General features: G+C 35.3%; 1 protein-coding gene across 1 annotated transcript in view; it reads right to left on the minus strand.

The window, feature by feature from the left end:
- Positions 1–21,582, minus strand: part of LOC108637476 (CUB and sushi domain-containing protein 3-like) — a 95,803-nt gene that overhangs the window by 27,458 nt on the left and 46,763 nt on the right. The window contains exons 6-8 of the mRNA XM_018058090.1: positions 18,985–19,123; positions 16,246–16,433; positions 3,331–3,525 (exon numbers count right to left, since the gene is read on the minus strand). Of these exons, the coding sequence (XP_017913579.1) occupies positions 3,331–3,525; positions 16,246–16,433; positions 18,985–19,123 (522 nt within the window). The remainder of the gene's footprint in view (positions 1–3,330; positions 3,526–16,245; positions 16,434–18,984; positions 19,124–21,582) is intronic.

A 21,582-nucleotide genomic window follows, 5' to 3' on the forward strand; every position in this document is an offset into this window, starting at 1 on the left:
GCTAACTGTTGCTTCTTATTCTGCATACAGGTTTCTCAGGAGACAGGAGCGAGGTGGGATATGGGGTGTGGTATTCCCATCTCTTCAAGAATTTCCAGTTTGTTGTGATCCACACAGTGAAAGGCCTTAGTAAGTCAGTGAAAAATATGTAGTTTAAAAAAAAATTTTATTCTCTTGCTTTTTCTATGATCAATGGATGCTGTTATCCAACTTAAATGATGGTAAAAATTGTTCTCTCTTAAGTAATTTTAAAATACTCAACTCCTGTGCTATTTTCAGGAAGGAGTGAATGTGTATTCATATAAAATATCAGTTACATTTAGTTAATATTAAAATGACCAAAAAGGTTAGTTCATCTAAAACATAACATACAATGCACAGTGCAGTGCATGATTTCCAACACTATGCATGTTTTTGGAACACTGTTAAAAATCACAAGTATTAACATGCCAGTACTTGTTGGGAAGTTTACTAGGTCTGATTTACTATGTGTTGTGATTAACAACTGAATTTTCACAATAACCTATTGAATTAACAACTGTTATCTGGCTTTCGAGAGTTAAAAATCAAGGCTCAGCTTGCCTCAGGTTAAACACAGAGTAAGAGAACATGAAGTCAGATCTGTTCTTACCTCCAAATTGTCTGCAGATATGACTGTTCAATCAAATATATGAAATATACTTAATTAGGATATAATTGACCCATGAAACATTGGGAATGTTGAAAATAAATAGGATTATCTTAGGTGAGCATATTCTTTGTGAATGGTATATATTTTGGTCCTCCAGCCTTTCCCATCTAAGTCACTGAAATTCACCTATTTAATCATTTATTCCAGTGATTAACACTCAGCTTTTTAATCTATAGTTTTCTCCATCAAATTTTTAGTTTTTCCATATCTGATGCTACAAATTTTCCATGGTTTCTTAATGATTATTGACAGTAATTTTTTTTTGAAGAATGCATATATTATCTGATTTGAAGTGCTTATACATAAAAGGTTGTTAGTTTATATTTGACATGTATATCATATTATAAGGCTAAAAATGGGCTCTACAGACAAATAAATGAAATTATTAATAAAATTACTGAGTGGCAGTACAAATGTTTCCTACCATTTGGTTTGAGAGTATTCTTCCCCAAATTCAATTTAGCCAATAAACACTATGCTCGCCTGGTGGCTCAGATGGTAAAGAATCTGCCTATAATGCAGGAGACTTGGGTTCAATCCCTGAAAAGTGCTTTTCTAAGTTTAGTATGCTTTTTTTGCCTATAAAAGGATTTCCCTTTTGTATGGCTAAAAATCCTAAGAAAATAAATCACTCTTTCTCTTCATTTTTCATAAAATTTCATGTCATCATTTTTTTTTTCCTCTTTGGCAGGATTAAATCCAAAGTAATTGCTTCCCTTTTTATTTCCTTTATCTTATAATAGATGAAATCATTACCTCAAGTCAGTTCAGTCAGTTCAGTCATTTCTGAACCTTTGTGACCACATGGACTCCAGCACACCAGGATTCCCTGTCCTTCATCAACTCCCAGAGCTTGCTCAAACTCATGTCCATCAAGTTGGTGACGCCATCCAACCATCTCATCCTCTGTTGTCCCCTTCTTCTCCTGCCTTCAATCTTTCCCAGCATCAGGGTCTTTTCCAATGAGTCAGTTCCTCGCATCAGGTGGCCAAAGTATTGGAGTTTCAGCTTCAGCATCAGTCCTTCCAATGATTATTCAGGACTGATTTCCTTTAGGATTGACTGGTTTGATCTCATTGCAGTCCAAGAGACTCTCAAGAGTCTTCTCTAACACCACAGTTCTAAAGCATCAATGACTATTTAGTAGATATCTACCTTTTCTTAATTTCTTAAAACATTTTGAAGTAAGGATTTCAAGCATTCTTCTTTTAGATATGAGCGACAACAATTTCACAAGTGGCTCAGTGGTCAAGAGCCCCCCCCCTGCCAAGGCAAGAGATGCAGGAGACACAGGTTGATCCTTGGGTGGGAAAGATGCCCAGGAGGAGGAAACGGCAACCCACTCCAGTATTCTTGCCTGGGAAATCCCATAGATAGAGGAGGCTGGCTGGCTACAGTCCGTGGGGTCACAAAGAGTCAGATATGACTGAGTGAATGAACACAAAAAACAAGCTTAGAGAGGTTAAATGACTTGTGTTAGTTAGAAATAACATATATATATATATGTATATATATATATAAAATTCTCATAGGTGAATACATTAAATGACTAAGAAAAACAACCATGTGCATTAGACACCAAAAATCCAAACTTTTAATCAACAGATCGGAGTTGCTGGTTTTTCTTGTTTCACTGAAATCACAGTAGTAAATACACTTTATTTTATAAATTCCCCCAGCTATTTATCCAGAAATATGTATTCATGAATTTCTGAACCACTATGATTAAAACTTGTTTCATTGTTAATTGGGGACTCTCGCAGTTTCCCTTCTTTTGTCCACTAGATCATCTCTTCAAAATCATTATAAAGAGCTGCTTATTTACTGTGGTTAACTGCTTAGCAAATTCCCTATCCCCATTTGAGGATGATGTTTCTATTTCAGGTGCCTCTTTTAACTGTCTTAATCTTAAAAATATTTAGTCTCTTTTTGAATTATATTTTTCCCTAAGACTTTTTCTAAGATATGTGATATTTTCCTGGCCATGATCATTGTCAGATCCTTCAGCACTCTGAATTTGATGCACTGGTCTTGTACTAACTATAGCTGTAGCAGATCTGACAACTTTCATCTGATATTATGTTACTGAAACTTATTTTAGTTATTTCTCCATCTTTTTGCACCCTTGGGTCTTCCTTGTGCTTTTAGAGCTGCCTCAGTAGCTCTGACTTGGTCACTCATTTTAAACAACTTAGTTCTTAGGAGAAATGTATGTATCTCTATATTCTTGGTTCAGATCTATTACTGATTATTGATAATATTCTAGCTATTGCATTTATCTACTTTTGTTGAAATAACAGTTTCAATGTGTTTCTTCCTCATTTCTCAGTCAATATTTCCTGAGAACCTGAAGTTTTAGGAACTCCTTTAAATCCTTAGGATAAAAAAATAAACAAAATATCCCTGCTCTCAGAGAGCTGGCCCACTATAACATGCACATTGCTTTAGAGACACATGGGAATATAAGTACTTTTCCAAAATCATTCCTTTACAGAAACCAGCTAAAAAATCCTCGATAAAATCTGCATTGCCTGCACCACACTTATAGATCATGTGTTAAATGGTTGATTTGTTAAAAAAACAGAGTTAACTTTAATTGATTCTAATTATAAAAACTCAGCCAAAAGGTATTTTCTTACCATGACAACTTGGTAAGACTCTATTCCATCCAGGTCTTCCATCATCTCCCATGATACAGGTAAGTGTTGAATATCCTTGAAGAATGTAACCAGCATCACAGTAATAGGTTACTGTTGACCCTAATTTATAATCCATTCCCAGTCTGGTGCCATTCATTATATTGCCTGGATCAAAGCAGGACTCTCGGAGTTTTGCTGTAAAGTAATGTTGATATAAAATGAATTATTTTAAAATAGCACATTCTAGGAAACTATCAGTATATCTTCATCTCTACCTCTAAATAGACAGAAAGCACCAACACCATTTCTGCCTCTGTTTAAGAGCTAAAAGTACAAAGTAGCCCTCAACTATATCTGATGTTTTGTTAATTTATATTGGTTATAAAAGGATAAAATTCTTCATTGGTCTTCTCATTAAAATTAGTATCTAATACATATAGTCAAACAGGGTTTCAGAGTTTATTATAATTATGTGTTATCATCCATGCATAAGTTTTAAAACAATTATTTTGGAAAATAAGAACTTTTTTTATTTAATATTTCATTATTTAAAAGATCTTCCCCCAAAAAAAGTACACTCCATTTCATGTGACTGAACTTAGATATAGTACTACTGCCTATGCTAATTTCAGTTAATCACTAGGAAGAAAGTAAAAGATCGTATGTCTCCACCCTGAAGCCATTTCTCTTAGCTTAACCTCCTCTACTCATTCCACACATATCTGTCAGAGGTCTGCCCGTTAAAAATAGTAACAAAATCTTTATAATATCCAAACCATGATCTTTTTGGACACAATCTATATCAAAGCCAAGAACTTTCAAAGGTAATAGTAAAAGGCAAATTAAAAAGTAAGTTTCATGCACAACAAAGAACTGTTTTCTATGGAACCAGAGAGTAAACTAGAGAGACTGACAGAATATTTTGAAAACATGAGAGAAATATATTAGTTCATCCATTTTGGCAAATAAGTGGTAGAATACTTTTGTTATACCAGATATGGCTAAACATGAATATTTCTATTTTATTATTATTGCAGATAAATAGAGATGTACAATATAAGGGCTGTCACAAATTCAAGATAACAAATGTGATTTGTTACATGAGAATTTATCTTATGTTAATGGGCATTCAGGAGATGGGTATATCTTTGGATATGACTCATAGAATCTTGGTAATTTATGCCAAAAATATCTTGATGTTTGGCTATTATAATCATAATAAATTAATCAAAATATAGTTAATTTTAACAGAAAAATATTTGTATTCCATTTGCTAAAGTCTACAGAGTTCAAAGTGCTTCAACACTTATAGGAACTTATGAGAATTTTATGCTTTAGGAAACATACTTCACAAGATTTCTATGAATTCAATTAAAGAGGAAATGCTGGAAAGAAACATTTAAATGATTTTAATAGAATACCAAATGAAAAATTCTCACTTCCTTTCCTTCCTTCCTTCTTTCCAGAAACTACTTAAGAGCCCATTATCCAAGTAACACTGGAAATACAGCCATGGTGATAAAAAAAAATATTCTAACCTTCATGGCTTTTACAGTCTATCAAGAAAATAATTATATTAAGTAAACACTTGTGGTTGTGATGTGTGTTGTATAAGGAGCAGCATCCAGAACCTTCCTGAAGAACTGACATCTAAACTGAGCACTGGGGGGTAATGGGCAGACTAGGTGAAAGGGAGATGAGAGACATGAAGGGGAGAAGTTATACTGGAGCTTGTAAGTCAGATAAACCTGATTTCTGAGCATCAATCAAAACTAAATAATTTGACCTTTCAAAGGTATGTACATGAGTGTACACACACACAGTGTAAGAACTTTGTATCCCGTATAACATAAGGAAAAGAACTAGAAGATACTTTGGTCAATAAGAAAGAGGCTTTAGTGGTACAGAGGTTATTTTGTTTAATTTTTCAGAGAAAAACATTAATTCTTTCCTTAAATAAGCAGAAAATACAATGTAATTTTTAGGTGTAATGGCAACCTACCATTTATGCTCTTCATGAAATTGAACTAAATCCCTTGAGGGAAAAGAAAGGGTTGAAATTACTATTTAGAAGGATTAATCTCTTTGACATGTCTAACTGCCTAACATCCATCTTTTGAAAAGTTAGCTTTTTCCTTCTTTAAAGTTTTCCCCAAATTTTCAGTGACATGTTAGTGAATCTATAATGCAAACCTACTTTTTGAGTAAAGGGAAACATGGTTGATAAATTAAAAATACTGCCTCTGCAACAATTTTATACTGCTAGGCTCATTTTGAGAGGATTCACTTATCTCTTTATTATGTTTACATATTGCTTTAAATTCTTAGTGAATAGCTTTCTATGAATAATACTGCACTTGTTTATTTCCGTGTTTGCCATAGCAATTGCATCTGGAAATTTTGAGAACATATGGAGAATCCTTACATAAAGGTCCAGGAAACAGATGGAAAATGATTTCAATTTTGGAAAAAAAAAAGTGAGGCACACAAATTGATAGTATTTTAATGAATAATTGATTTAATAAAATGATTTATTTGTATGAATAATTCACTTTTATTAATAATGGCAACTTGCCTACTGAATAGATCCCAGGTAAGAGTCCCTTGCCTTATATTCTCTAAGTAAAGCATGTTAGAAGCAGTCTTCTGGAAGACAGAAGTGATTGTGAGCAACAGAGCCTGTATCTTAGCAAAGGACTGTTTTTTCACTTTTACAAAAAAATTTGTTTCAGAATTATTTCCAGGTGAAATTAAAGCATTGTAAATAGTTATTTTAATGAAAAATTTTGACATTACAAAGTTGAAATGTGTGTCCTTAAGAAGAGTCAACAGGAAAAATTAAAGCTTTATCATGCTTTTGTTTTCATTTTATTAAGGAAGACATATAGATGAAATTATAATAAGCACAATAGCTATATCATTATGAAGTTTTTACCATGCTTTGCGTCAGGCATGACAATAACTGAATAATGTTTGTTCAGTTAATACTTAATGACTTGTTAGTAAACACATTTATTTCCTGGTCTAATGAGAACCATAATATTTTGTTGTTAAAGGTTGAAGGTGAAGGTGAAGTCGCTCAGTCTTGTCCGACTCTTTGCGACCCCATGGACTGTAGCCCACCAGGCTCCTCCGTCCATGGGATTCTCCAGGCAAGAATACTGGAGTGGGTTACCATTTTCTTCTCCAGGGGATCTTCCCAACCCAGGGATCGAACCCGGGTCTCCCACATTGGAGGCAGACACTTTAACCTCTGAGCCACCAGTTTTTAACAAACTTCAATGTTTATTCCCACATACAGGTATTTACTCATGAAAGGACCATTATTAAGAATAGTGTTGTTTTGTAGATAATCAGTTATATGTTATTTTTATTTTTGAGACGTCACCAAAGTATATAATATTCAGCTGCTTTTTATTTCCAGAATAGTGCCATTGGGCATATACCTGCTAGCATGAACTCAGAAACTAAGAGCTAAATTCCCTTCAAACTGTGTATGTATTGTAGTCCCCTCAGATCATAGTAATTCCCAAAAGGCTCTCTCTTTTCGAAGACCCATAGTTCACACAGGGTCAGATTCCTCATGTGCTCTTTGAAATTAAATATAAACCACAGACGTATCTCTTTTATTTTGGAAAATACTGTTGATTAAACAATTAGAAATTAAATAATTGATGCAAAATACCTCAAACTAAAGCTGAAATGTAATAGGTTGCTCTATGAAAAGATATGTCTTATCTTAAATTGATATATTAATTTAGAAAGTAATTGACTATATTTTAAGGTTCTTGAAGCAGGTGGCTAACTTATCCCATATATAAACAACCATTCATAAATCTTTCACTGTAGATTTTTGGTGCCTATCAGATAAAACAGCTGCCAGGAGGTCCCCTTCAGAAGCACGAAACTGTATCTATACTCTCTTCTTCATGTAAATAGTATATTTTGTTTAAATAATATAAACATCACTCCTATGAGTTACACCTATTAAATATTTAAAATATACTTATAATTAAAAATAGCTTTAATACAAAACAATGCAAAAGATAGCATTAAGCTAAAATGTTTATCAAGTATACATTTAATATTGTATCTCACTGAAATTACATTCATTTATCTGTGCTTAGTCACTCAGTCATGTCCGACTCTTTGCCACACCATGAACTGCAGCCTGCTAGGCTCCTCTGTCCATGGAGATTCTTCAGGGAAGACTGCTGGAGACTAGATTGATTTAAACTCATTGGGGACAAAGAGTTATTTCAAGTTAATAAAACATCTCCCCTTACCTGAAAATATCTATTTATTTCAGTTTACTATTGTCTACAACACTAGAGCATATCTACCATTTGATTTTTTAAAAAAATTTAATTGGAGGCTAATTACTTTACAATATTGTGGTGGGTTTTGCCATATAACATTTGCTTTTTGTAAATAAAAGTAGTATTCCTTTCAGAATCTCTATTATTAACAGGCTGTGTATTTGCGATGTTTGACTATAGCATTTGTTCACCACTCAAATGCTTTGTTTGCAGAACTCCTATGTATTTGCAAATAAACAAAAATAAGGTTCAGTGTCTATCTTCAAGAGGGAAATGAAGAGATTAGTAAGAACAGAAGCAACAGCAACTATATTCTGGTGTGAGCTCTACAGAAGTAGGTGTTGAACCTGTAGCTTTTTAAATAAAGACCTATAAATACCAGTATTTGGAGTGAGTTGGGTCTTAAAAACTTTACTTTTTCAGAGCTAATAGAAATTAACATGCTTGAAATAAAGTATATAACATGATTACAAATAACAAACAAATAGTTTTTACTATCCAGAACCTCCAGTTATATGTCAATTTCTTTTGCGGGTGGACATTTTATCTTGAAAATTTTGACATGTTTGCTTGGCTATGGCAGAAATAAACAACAAGACCACTTTATCAGCAGTTGAAGAGCTAAGTTGTGGTGGGAGGGGGGTTCATGTTTGGGAACACATGTAAGAATTAAAGATTTTAAAATTAAAAAAAATAAAAAATTATAAATAAATAAATAAATAAATTCAATTGAATTAAAAAAAAAATAGAAATAGAAAGTAAGGTGACTGATAAGAAAAGGCAGATTCTGGAGACCCTAATGTGGGGGATGAAATTCTATGGGGGGGTATTTGAGAATTTTGACAGCCAGTCCAGAAAGTTAATTAGGTTGGATTTGGAGAATACCATAAACTTAGCACTAACATTGTAAAGAAATACCATCTGGAGTATAAAAATAAGACCTCAAGGAATTGTGTGTAAATGGGCACTAGTGTAGTAACCGAGGATGGTAGGCAGTAGTTGCAGGGTACAAGAGGGACTGTAGTTCATAGAATGCTTATGTATTTCTCTGCCTGTACTCACATTTTTATTTTCCTTTACTCTTATTGGTAGTGATAATTTATGCCATTATTTGCAATTCACTTTAACAATCTGCTTCTCAATTTCATCATTTGAAAATAGGTATAGTAATACTTACCCGATACTGCTGTTAGTTAATATTTTGTTGCATTTACAAGTGTTTTTGCTAATGGGAAAGAAAGAGATACTGTATTGAAAGAGCTAATAACTGTACTTGGAGTAAAGTACATAATAGGCAATTAACACTGTCCTTTTAAAAAATGCATCAGTGGCCTTTTTCCTGTGGTCGCATAAATCGTATCTTTTCAGAAATAATGGGACACCGAAATTGACCAAGATGGGAAACAGGAAGGGCAATACATTTAGTTTAAGATATGGTGAGTAGATTTTATCTCAAGTACTAAATGACATGGATTTAATAATGACTATATGGATATTATGAGAGAAAGGATTGGGAAGTCAAGTCCAGTTTTCATGAGAAAGAATGCTGTAACAAATTAGTATCATCTGCGCTTCACTTTCACTTTTCACTTTCACGCATTGGAGAAGGAAATGGCAACCCACTCCAGTGTTCTTGCCTGGAGAATCCAAGGGACGGGGGAGCCTGGCCGGCTGCCGTCTATGGGGTCGCACAGAGTCGGACACGACTGAAGCGACTTAGCAGCAGCATCAGCAACCCTGAGTATGGTAGTATTGTGGCATTCTTCCTGTATCTGTTATCCTATGGGTCTCTGGAAATGCTTTGTTAAATACAAACTCACAATAGAACCTAGCTTTACTGACTTGCTTACAGTTCTCTATCGCTTTTTAACTGAGTCTTGTTTATAAAGCTATCACCTTGCAGATATTCCTAAAAAGCCAAGTTCTCATTTGTAAAATACAGGACATGAATGTGTCTCTAAGTTTCCTTAGATTTCAGTATGTTATTATTCTAATCATATCTTGATTTAAAATATAAAACACCTCTTTAAGCAACTCAAAATCAGCTAAGTAATTATCAAACAATTACTATGTATATAGGCATTATTCTAATAAGTTCATTGTATAGTGGTAAATAGAGTTCTTTCTCTTAAGAAGTTTGTTTTTCTGGTGTATGTGTAGGGATTGAGTGGGGCTTCCCAGGTAGCTCAGCTGGTAAAGAATCCACCTGTAATGCAGGAGACCCTGGTTCTATTCCTGGGTCAAGAAGTTTCCCTGGAGAAGGGATAGGTTACCCACTCTAGTATTCTTGGGCTTCCCTGGTGACTCAGACAGTAAAAAATCTGCCTGCAATGCGTTTGATCACACGGTCAATCCCTGGGTTGGGAAGATCCTCTGGAGAAGGGCATGGCAACCTACTCCAGTATTCTTCCTGGAAAATCCCCATGGACAGAGGATCCTGCTGGGCTGTAGTCCATGGGGATGCAAAGAGTAGGACATGACTGAGCGACTAAGCACAGCACAGGAATTGAGGGGCATAAATGGGAGTGTGCATAGTAAATAAATAAATGAACAATAAAATATCAAGTAATTATATGACTTTGATAAAAAAAGAAATTTGTGCTAGTACAAGAGAAAAAGCAAAAGGAATAGAAAGCTCAAAATAAGATTAAAAATATGTATATATGTACCCAAAAATGGGTTCTGATAATATAGCAAAAAACCCCACTATTTTAAGAAATAAATGAAAAATGAATTAATTATGACAATTAAAAATGACAATACTTAAGAATATATGTATTCTATATTTGAAAGTTGCTAAGGGAATATATCTTAACAAGTTTTCATTACAAGAAAAAAATAACTGTAACTATATGCAGTAGTGATAATGCTATATAGACTTAATATAGTAATCATTTTGCAATACATACGTTTATTAAATCATTATGTCATACAAACATCTAAAAATAGTATAATGTTTTTGTCAGTTATAACTCAGAAAATGTGGAGGTTCTGAAATGCTTTCTCTGCTGTTGAGAGTATAAATTGGTATAGCCTCTTCTGGGAGTAACTAGGGGATATGTAGTTAGATTCAAGAGGTTTATATCCTTTGATCTAGTATTCCCACTCTTAAATATACAGATATTTTAGAATCTAATAGATATGTTCAAGAAAGCATTCAAAAGAATGGCTATATCATCATGATTCCTAACAGAAAACTTAACGTAAGTATCTATCAGAAAAATTTACAAATTACTTGTGATAGTCATATGATAGAACATCACAAAGAAATTAATGAACTAAGTCTACATGTCTCTTATCATTGGTATACCTCAGAAATAATGTAGGGGGAAAAAACAATTTTCATAAGAATATGTACATGATGAAAATATGTTTTTTGAAAACAGAATGAAGGAATTATACATGATGGAAAATATAAATATATGTACAAGCATACATACATGGAAAAGATAAGCACTGAATTAAGAATTAGGAGGATACAGTCATGAAGGGAACAGGAGTGTCTGAAAATAATCTTGACTACTCATGATTTGTGCAGATAGCCAGTTAGTTGGGTTCCTGTTGTATAGCATGGGGAGCCTCTTCCAGTGGGAGAGTTTGACACATTGTTCAAGTTCAACTCTCTAGAATATCAATGTTTCCTAATCCATAGTCACAAGGTGTAAGCTTGCCCATGATCCTCTGGTTTGGAGCAGCTAACATTTTCATACAACCCTAATAAATAGCTGGTCATCCTAAATTCTTACTGAAAGTGAAAGCATTAGTCACTTCAGTCATGAGCGACCCTATAAACTATAGCTCATTAGGCTCCTCTACCCATAGAATTCTCCAGGCAAGAATACTGGAGTAGGTAGCCAGCCATTCCCTTCTCCAGATCTTCTCCAAAGGATCTCCTCAACCCAGGGCTTAAACCCAGGTCTCCCTCATTGCTCTCCTGCATGGTAAAGAATCTGAAATTCTTCTGAGCCACCAGAGAATCACCTACTGTTTGGCACCAAATAGCTCATATATTCTCCCACTGACAAGGCCATTTCTTACTTTGCTCTGTAAGATGAGAGACTCATAGACCAAAATTTACCACCTCAAAATATGCCTCTTTGGCATACATATTGATTTCGGGTTATTATTTTTAAGAAACAGAAACATAGTCTTTATACCGCCCACTTAGCTACCTAAGAATTTAGCTAAAGGGCATGTACCTAAAATAGAATACATTTGTGACCAAAGATGGGCCCTTATGGCAGAAAGCAAAGAAGAGAGCCTCTTACTGAAAGTGAAAGAGGAGAGTGAAAAAGCTGGCATCAAAATCAGCATTCAAAAAACTTAAGATTGTGGCATCCGGTCCCATCACTTCATGGCAAATAGACGGAGAAACAATGGAAACAGTAAGAAACTTTGTGTTTTTTTGGCTCCAAAATCACTGCACATGGTGACTGTAGCCATGAAATTAAAAGATGCTTGCTCCTCAAAACAAAAGTTATGACCAACATAGACAGCATGTTAAAAAGCAAAGACATTACTTGGCCAACTAAGGTCCATCTAGTCAAAGCTATGGCTTTTCCAGCAGTCATGTATGGATGTGAGAGCTGGACTATAAACAAAGCTGAGCACCAAAGAACTGATGTTTTGAACTGTGGTGTTGGAGAAGACTCTTGAGAGTCCCCACAACTGCAAGGAGATAAAACCAGTCAATCCTAAAGGAAATGAGTCCTGAATATTCACTGGAAGGACTGATGCCGAAGCTAAAACTCCAATACTTTGGCTACCTGATGCGAAGAACTGACTCCTTGGAAAAGACCCTGATGCTGGGAAAGATTGAAGGCAGGAGGAGAAGGGGACGACAGAGGATGAGATGGCTGGATGGCATTACCTACTCGATGGACATGAGTTTGAGTAAGCTCTGGGAGTTAGTGATGGACAGGGAAGTCTGGTGTGCTGCAGTCCATGAAGTCACAAATTATTGGACACGACTGAGTGACTGACTGATGACCAAAGACACCTGTAGCGACTATAGGCTGGGCTACAGTAGTGGAGACTCAGCAGGGCCTAGAGAGCAAATCCACTCTTTAGCTCCTTGTCTCTGCACAGCCCAGCAAACATTTATTTATCAAACATTTACTTTTCTATCAATGCGGATTGCCTTTTTCTCCTTTGAAGTCCCAAACCACTACTCTCAACATTTTCTTTTGTCTCTAGCTGAAGATGTATTTAAGGTGGGGTTTCAGCTTGACTTCTTTCGATAGCCCTAAACACACACACACACACACACACACACACACACACACACACACACACACACACACCCCTCTCTTCCTAGTGCAAATTCAGAAGTTTCAATTGAATATTTCTTAAAACAAGAATAACAAGATTTGAAGCAAATATAACACCATGTTAAGTCTGTCAAATACTTTGTATTTGGATAGCAAATACTTTGAAGTTTGTTTTACTATTCTGTATAACTTTTACCTACTGAAAATATTCTATAGTGGGGAAAAAATAAAATCAAAGCAGTAAGTAATAAATTCAAAGTATGCATTTACATAACTCAAATGACCCTTTTATCAGTATCCTTTATAGACTCAATTTTTGAAAAATAAAATTTAACTTTAAACAACTAAGATCTAATTTGTCCTTATAGGCATTGAATAGAAAACTTAAAATACATTTATAAATATCCATATATGTACATGCTAGGTCCCTTCAGTCATGTCTGACTCTTTGCAACCTTATGGACCTTAGCCTACCAGGCTTCTTTCTTCATGGGATTCTCCACACAAGAATACGAGAGTGGGTTGCTGTGCCCTTCCCGACCCTGGGATCAACCCGACTCTCTTACATCTCCTGCATTTGCAGGGGGATTCTTTACCACTAGTGCCACCTGGCAAAGCCCAAGAAATATCCATATATTTCTTAATATTAATTCATTTAAATACAGATAGAAATGTTCTAAAATATTATATTCATTACCATAACATATTCAGTTTAGTTCAGTTGCTCAGTCATGTCTGACTCTTTGTGACCCCATGGACTGCAGCATGCCAGGCTTCTCTGTCTATCACTAACTCCTGGAGCTCACTCAGACTCATGTCCATAAAGTCGGTGATGCCATCCAACCATTTCATCCTCTGTTGTCCCCTCTTCCTCCCATCTTCAATCTTTCCCAGCATCAGGATCTTTTCAAATGAGTCAGGTCTTCGCATCAGGTGACCAAAGAATTGGAGTTTCAGCTTCAGCATTAGTTTTTCCAATGAATATTCAGGACTGATCTCCTTTAGGATGAACTGGTTGGATCTCCTTGCAGTCCAAGGGACTCACAAGGGTCTTATCCAACACCACAGTTCAAAAGCACCAATTCTTCGCCACTCAGCTTTCTTTAAAGTCCAACTCTCACATCCATACATGGCTGCTGGACAAACTACCTTTGACTGTATGGACCTTTGTTGGCCTAGGAATGTCTCTGATTTTTAATATGCTGTCTAGGTTGGTCATAACTTTCTCTCCAAGGAGCAAGCGTCTTTTAATTTCATGGCTGCAATCACCATCTGCAGTGATTTTGGAGCCCCCCAAAATAAAGTCCATCATGGTTTCCACTGTTTTCCCATCTATTTGCCATGAAGTGATGGCACCAGATGCCATGATCTTCATTTTCTGAATGTTGAGTTTTAAGCCAACTTTTTCACTCTTCTCTTTCACTTTAATCAAGAGGCTCTTTCGTTCTTCTTCACTTTCTGCCATAAGGGTGGTGTCATCTGCATATCTGAGGTTATTGATATTTCTCCTGGCAATCTTGATTCCAGCTTGTGGTTCCTCCAGCCCAGCATTTCTCATGCTGTACTCTGCATATAAGTTAAATAAGCAAGGTGACAATATACAGCCTTGACGCACTCCTTTTCCTATTTGGAACCAGTCTGTTGTTCCATGTCCAGTTCTAACTGTTGCTTCCTGACCTGCATACAGATTTCTCAAGAGGCAGGTCAGGTGGTCTGGTATTCCCATCTCTTTCAGAATTTTTCACTGTTTATTGTGATCCACACAGTCAAAGGCTTTGGCATAGTCGACAAAACAGAAGTAGATGGTTTTTTCTGGAACTCTCTTGCTTTTTCAACGATTAACACATGTTGGAAATTTGATCTCTTGTTCCTGTGCTTTTTCTAAATCCACCGTGAACATCTGCAAGTTCACAGTTCACTCATTGTTGAAGCCTGGCTTGGAGAATTTTGAGCATTACTTTACTAGCGTGTGAGATGAGTACGATTGTGCTGTAGTTTGAGCGATCTTTGGCATTGCCTTTCTTTGGGATTGGAATGAAAGTGACCTTTTCCAGTCCAGTGGCCAGTGCTGAGTTTTCCAAATTTGCTTGCATACTAAGTGCAGTACTTTCACAGCATCATCTTTTAAGATTGGAAATAGCTCAGCTGGAATTCCATCACCTCTACCTCTTTTGTTCACAGAGATGCTTCCTAAAGTCCACTTGACTTCACATTCCAGGATGTCTGGCTCTAAGTGAGTGATCACACCATTGTGATTATGAGTCATGAAGATCTTTTTTTTTTTTTAAATAGTTCTTCTGTGTATTCTTGCCTCCTCTTCTTAATATCTTCTGCTTCTGTTAGGTCCATACCATTTCTGTCCTTTATTGTGCCCATCTTTGCATGAAATGTTCCCTTGGTATCTCTAATTTTCTTGAAGTGATCTCTAGTCTTTCCCATTCTATTCTTTTCCTCTATTTCTTTGCACTGATCACTGAGGAAGGATTTCTTTTATCTCCTTGCTATTCTTTGGAACTCTGTATTCAAATGGGCATATGCCCATTATATAAGATATCTTATCTTATATTATCTTGATTTGGAAGATACATTTCCTTTTCTCCTTTGCCATTATATAAGATATCTTACCTTATATTATCTTGATTTGAAAGATATTTTTCCTTTTCTCCTTTCACAGCTATTTGTAAGGCCTCAGCAGACAACCATGTTGCTTTTCTGCATTTCTTTTTCTTAGGGATGGTCTTGATCCTTGTCTCCTGTACAATGTCACTAACTTAGGTCCATAGTTCTTCAGGCACTCTGTCTATCAGATCCAATCCCTTGAATATATTTCTCACTTCCACTGTATAATCATAAGGGATTTGATTTAGAGCATATTATATTCACCCTATTCTAAATGTTGACCTATTTAAATATTTTCAGATATTTTCTGAATCATAATTGTCAAAATATTTTGTGAATTGTATAGTTTTGAATATTTTTATCAGTGAGAGTAGTCTCTGAATATTTGATATTCAAGTGAAACTTCAGCTTCCAAAAATGACTTTGTTTTTTAAGAAATATTTTGTGGCCTCAGGCAACTACTGCAGTACCCTAATGGCTTATTTGTGTGATACATTTCCTTTGGTAGTAATTAAGAAATGCTAATTTCCTTCTCACTCATAGGAAAAGTCTACAGTGAGTGTTCTATTGTGAGATGGATTGCAGGTAGTACGCTTTAAGAACTGCACATATAACTAACCACTGACAATGGCCAATATGACATTATTCTCTTATATAAAATATTCACAATTTAAATCATGATGCTAAAATCAAATGTTCACATTTACCTTTATATTCTAAATGAAATCCAGTGTAACTAACAGATCCATCACTCCGAAAAGCCAAATGCATGTTATTTGAGCTGCTTTCTATCCTCTCCGGTAATTTGCTGTCTTGAAAGCTTCCAATCAAGGGACTATTACTGTCTGGCCCATCATATATATAGAGGAAATCATAGTTTGGTTCTATGCTAAAACTAAAAGAAAAGAAAAAGAAAGAAAGGAAGGAAGGAAGAAAAAAGTGGAATGGTTATTACTAAGATTTTAAGCATAATAGTCCCATAAATTATATATTAATTCAATCATTATATTTAAAAATAACAGATTCTGTCAAAATAAGTCAATTTAAAAATTCCCCTGGTAACAGCAGACTGAATATGCATATAAAATCAGCACTGAAAAAAGAAAGAAGATATTTTGATATTTTCAAGTATTTCTAAGTTGGCATTATGTCTACAGGGAATACAAATGACTGTAAGGCAAACAGTTTGTAAGCTGATGAAGGATACATGATTTGCACTCAGAGTTTAGGTTCAAGACGCTTGTGTCCTTGTTAGCTACATATCCTTAAGTTACTTTATATCGGTAAAATGTGTAAGACATTAACTGTATTTTAAAATTTTTCACCAGGTATTTTGCATCTCTTTTTGCTTTGTCCATGAATCTATTTGCCTTGAACTTCAAATTTTAAGAGCATTCTTGTTTTAAAACTGAACTCTAAAAAAAGTTGGAAAGATAAAATCTGCATTTAAATTACTCAAAGCATTGCACATTGTACTAGGTATTCTTTTCTTTTAAAGTAAATATATTTTCTTCTTTTAGAACTTAATGTAGGCAAATTGAGCCAATATACTCTTTACCAAAAGTAAACAGTGTGTAAATAAAGACATTTTAGCACATAAACTATTCAAATCAATATTTAAGTGTTTCAAACTTGCATAATAAACTTGCCTTAACAACCTTCAAAGTATGAGAATCATCCTATAATGATTATAGAACCCACATACTTAGAAAACTGAAGACATAAATATAGTGATTATTTTTCCTAAAAACCTGGGAAGATAGTACATTCTATCTTTTACAAATAGTTTCACAAATATTAACTTTTTTTGTCAATAATCCTGTGGTATAAGGAAGAGATTATCATTTCTATTTTCCCAATGAGATCCTGATATGTCAGTAGTCTCTCTTAGGTCACATAATCAATGATACAACAGTAAATCAACTTCTGCTCACACATTTCATGTAATACAACCTTCTACCACTCAGTTATTAACTAAAATAATTTTAAAGTAAATTAAACCCTGTATCATACATCCTGACATTTTTAATGTTTGTACTGCCATTTCCTCTACTGCAAAAATGAGAATAAAAGTATTTACTGCAGAAAATTGTCTTATAAGTGGGTCTTGGCATATAACCAACATTGCCATCAAGTGTTGCTTTGTTGTTACCATTATCAATGTACTACTACAAATTATAGAAATAAAAATTCCATATGTTTATACTTTTGAAATTTTTCATGAATGTGAATTATCTTTTTTCTAGTTTTTTTTTTTTTTTTTTTTTTTAAACCTGGGTTTCATATACCAGTTTCCTTTGTGGCTCAGCTGGTAAAGAATCTGCCAGAACTGCAGAAGACCTGGGTTTGATTCCTGGATTGGGAAGATCCCCCAATTCCACGGACTGTATAGTCCACGGGGCCGCAAAGAGTCAGACATGACTGAGTGACTTTCACTTTCATATATTAGAAAAAATGTTCAGCTTAAAAGTTTACATAAAAACCAAGCAGCTGTGACATGCTAGCAGAAGGAATAGCTGTGTTACAAGAGCCAGCAGACTTTAGTCTTGGACACTAAAATTAGGAACATTTCTAGGTAGAAACTCTTTAAGTTGCTGACACCTAACATTCCCATTGAAATCTTAAGGAAAAGAATTAGGCCAGGTTTTGTGATACAGCTGTTACTTCATGCCAGGAAACAGAGGCTCAAATAATATTATTATAAAATCATATATTATAATATTACTCATTCAAATAATAACTTACTCAAGGTAACACAAATGACAGTAACAGAGCTGGGGATTAAACTCAGCAATTTCTTTGCCATACGAGAAGCTGCATCCTCCACTATGTCAGTACTAAGCTAACTTTTCAACTGATACTGCTAAACAATAAACGTAAATTTTGAATACCTTATGTAAAGTTCTATCAGAAGACAAATTCTGCTGAGAAATTATATGAAGATTACCCATCAAATTCTTGACAGTTGACTTAATGAGACCACCAGAAAGAATGGTATATGGTATATATATACCTTCCCAAGCCCAATAATGGTGCTGCACAGATACTTCAAAGACATTTTTGATGGTGCACATATGGGAGAAAACATTCCTCAAAATGCTGACCTTTTAATCTTTAAGTTTAGGAAACACAGAATCTTTTGAAGCAGTGATGGTAAGTTCAGGGAGAGAGGAAAGGTTCTGAAGAGATGTTTCATGAAAATCAATAAACTATTCAACCTTTAACATGTTTCCTCTATACTGGAAACTGTTAAGTGATGCACACTCATTAGCCTGCAGAACTACACTGGAATTATATAGAGATTTTTAAATTGTTTATTGCAAAATATTTGTATTCAAATTGGTAAAAAAAAGTAAAATGTCATGTAAAATGAATATTTTCTAGTGCAAATGGTAATGTAAAATAAGAAAAACAATTTTAAGCTGTGGAAAGGAATAGGAACTCACCTGATAAATGCCAAGGAGATAACATAGTCTGCATTGACGGTGATAGTCCAGTCACAGTCCCTACTATGGGGATATGGATGAGGGAAGTTTGGTGAAAGAATAAATCCTGAAGATCCTGTTAAATTGCCTCCACAGGGTGCTTTAATTTGAAACAAACAAACAAAATCCCTTAAGTGATTAATAAAATTATCTATCAGTATTTAGAAAACACACATCTAAAAAAGTTTAGAGGTTTTTGTACAAACTCAATTTTCTATCATACTGGATGCTTAAATAATGCATGATCTTTCAAGAAAGACCATCAAAATACTAAACACATACATAGAGTGAATTTAGCTCCTTTATTGGATTTAAAAGACAAGAAAAAGTTACATTTATACTTCTCTCCCTTGCTATTACTATTTTTGATTCTTATAAAAGAAACACATTAAGAGGAGTAAAAATGATTTCCTCATAATTACTAAGAAAAACTCTGAAGGTTACTGAGAAAAAAAGAGAAACAAAACAAAGCAAAGCAAAATCTTTAATAATATGTGGTATAATAGAATATGAAGTATTTGTTTCATTTTCAAATGTTCCCTGATACCTTCATTTACAGAAGAAGAGGCTTTGATAATAGTTAACATGTGAAAATGTGTCACTGAGAACCAACATAACTTTATAGTAAAACACTCCTAAACTGAATGTTGGGCTTCCCTGGTGGCTCAGAGGTTAAAGCGTCTGCCTCCAATGCAGGAGACCTGGGTTCGATCCCTGGGTCGGGAAGATCCCCTGGAGAAGGAAATGGCAACCCACTCCAGTATTCTTGCCTGGAGAATCTCATGGACGGAGGAGCCTACAGTCCATAGGGTCGCAAAGAGTCAGACACGACTGAGCGACTTCACCTTCAATCTGAATGTTAGGACTTCCCTGGTAGCTTAGCTGGTAAAGAATCTGCCTGCAATGCAGGAGACCTGGGTTTGATCCCTGGGTTGGGAAGATCCACTGGGTGAGGGCATAACAACTCATTCCAGTATCCCTGCCTGGAGAGTCTGGATGGAGAGACGAGCCTGACGGGCTAGAGTCCAGGGGGTTGCAAAGAGACACGTCTGAGTGACTAAGCACAGCACAGAACAAACTGAATGTTAGGATATTCTTAAATTCTAGTTGCCTGACTTGTTGATGAAAATGGACAGTTACTTCAGTTATTATTATGGCCTGACAAAGGTTTCTGTTAGACTTCAATGGAGAGGTTCAAAAAATTGTCAGAGAAATTCAGAGAATAGATTCTTTAGGGAGTTATTGTTAGAGCCCGTTAAACACAGCTTGATAAGAAAATAATATTTAAAGTTGGCAGCTTAGGAACTTAGAGCAATTGAGATATGGAGGGTCCTGGTGGTGGAGTGAGACAGTGTGGATGTAAACACACACGTGTGCACCTGAGAGAGAGTGACTGAGATGGAGACTGGGATTCTCATGGTGTCATATGATTTCTCCTGCAAATATCATCATTCTCGTATCTCAGCTTTGAAGTCACAGTTTTTCTCAGGTAAATTTTATCATTGAGTTATAAGTTATACAGGATTCTTTTGACAGCACAAAACTGGTTTTCAAAGGAGAATTTGAATCTGGCAAACATTTCAGATTTTTGTTCTTTGCCTGAGCCTAAATATATAGTATCATTATTAGAATTTGATAATCTTTACCATCTAAATCCAAAGAAAGGCAATGACAAAGAATGCTCAAAATACCAAACAATTGCACTCATCTCACATGCTTTCCTGCTGTTCAAGCTGGTTTTAGAAAAGGCAGAGAAACCAGAGATCAAATTGCCAACATCTGCTGGATCATGGTAAAAGCAAGAGAGTTCCAGAAAAACATCTATTTCTGCTTTATTGACTATGCCAAAGCCTTTGACTGTGTGGATCACAACAAAATGTGGAAAATTCTGAAAGAGACGGGAAGACCACCTGACCTGCCTCTTGAGAAATCTGTATGCAGGTCAGGAAGCAACAGTTAGAACTGGACATGGAACAACAGACTGGTTCCAAATAGGAAAAGGAGTACGTCAAGGCTGTATATTGTCACCCTGCTTATTTAACTTATATGCAGAGTACAGCATGAGAAACGCTGAACTGGAAGAAACACAAGCTGGAATCAAGATTGCTGGGAGAAATATCAATAACCTCAGATATGCAGATGACACCACCCTTATGGCAGAAAGTGAAGAGGAGCTAAAAAGCCTCTTGATGAGAGTGAAAGAGGAGAGTCAAAAAGTTGGCTTAAAGCTCAACATTCAGAAAACGAAGATCATGGCATTTGGTCCCACCATTTCATGGGAAATAGATGGGGAAACAGTGGAAACAGTGTCAGACTTTATTTTGGGGGGCTCCAAAATCACTGCAAATGGTGACTGCAGCCATGAAATTAAAAGACGCTTACTCCTTGCAAGAAAAGTTATGACCAACCTAAATAGCATAGTCAAAAGCAGAGACATTACTTTGTGACTAAGGTCCGTCTAGTCAAGGCTATGGTTTTTTCTGTGGTCATGTATGGATGTGAGAGTTGGACTATGAAGAAGGCTGAGCGCCGAAGAATTGATGCTTTTGAATTGTGGTG

Source organism: Capra hircus, chromosome 14 (assembly GCF_001704415.2).
Source record: "Capra hircus breed San Clemente chromosome 14, ASM170441v1, whole genome shotgun sequence".
Taxonomy (NCBI): domain Eukaryota; kingdom Metazoa; phylum Chordata; class Mammalia; order Artiodactyla; family Bovidae; genus Capra; species Capra hircus.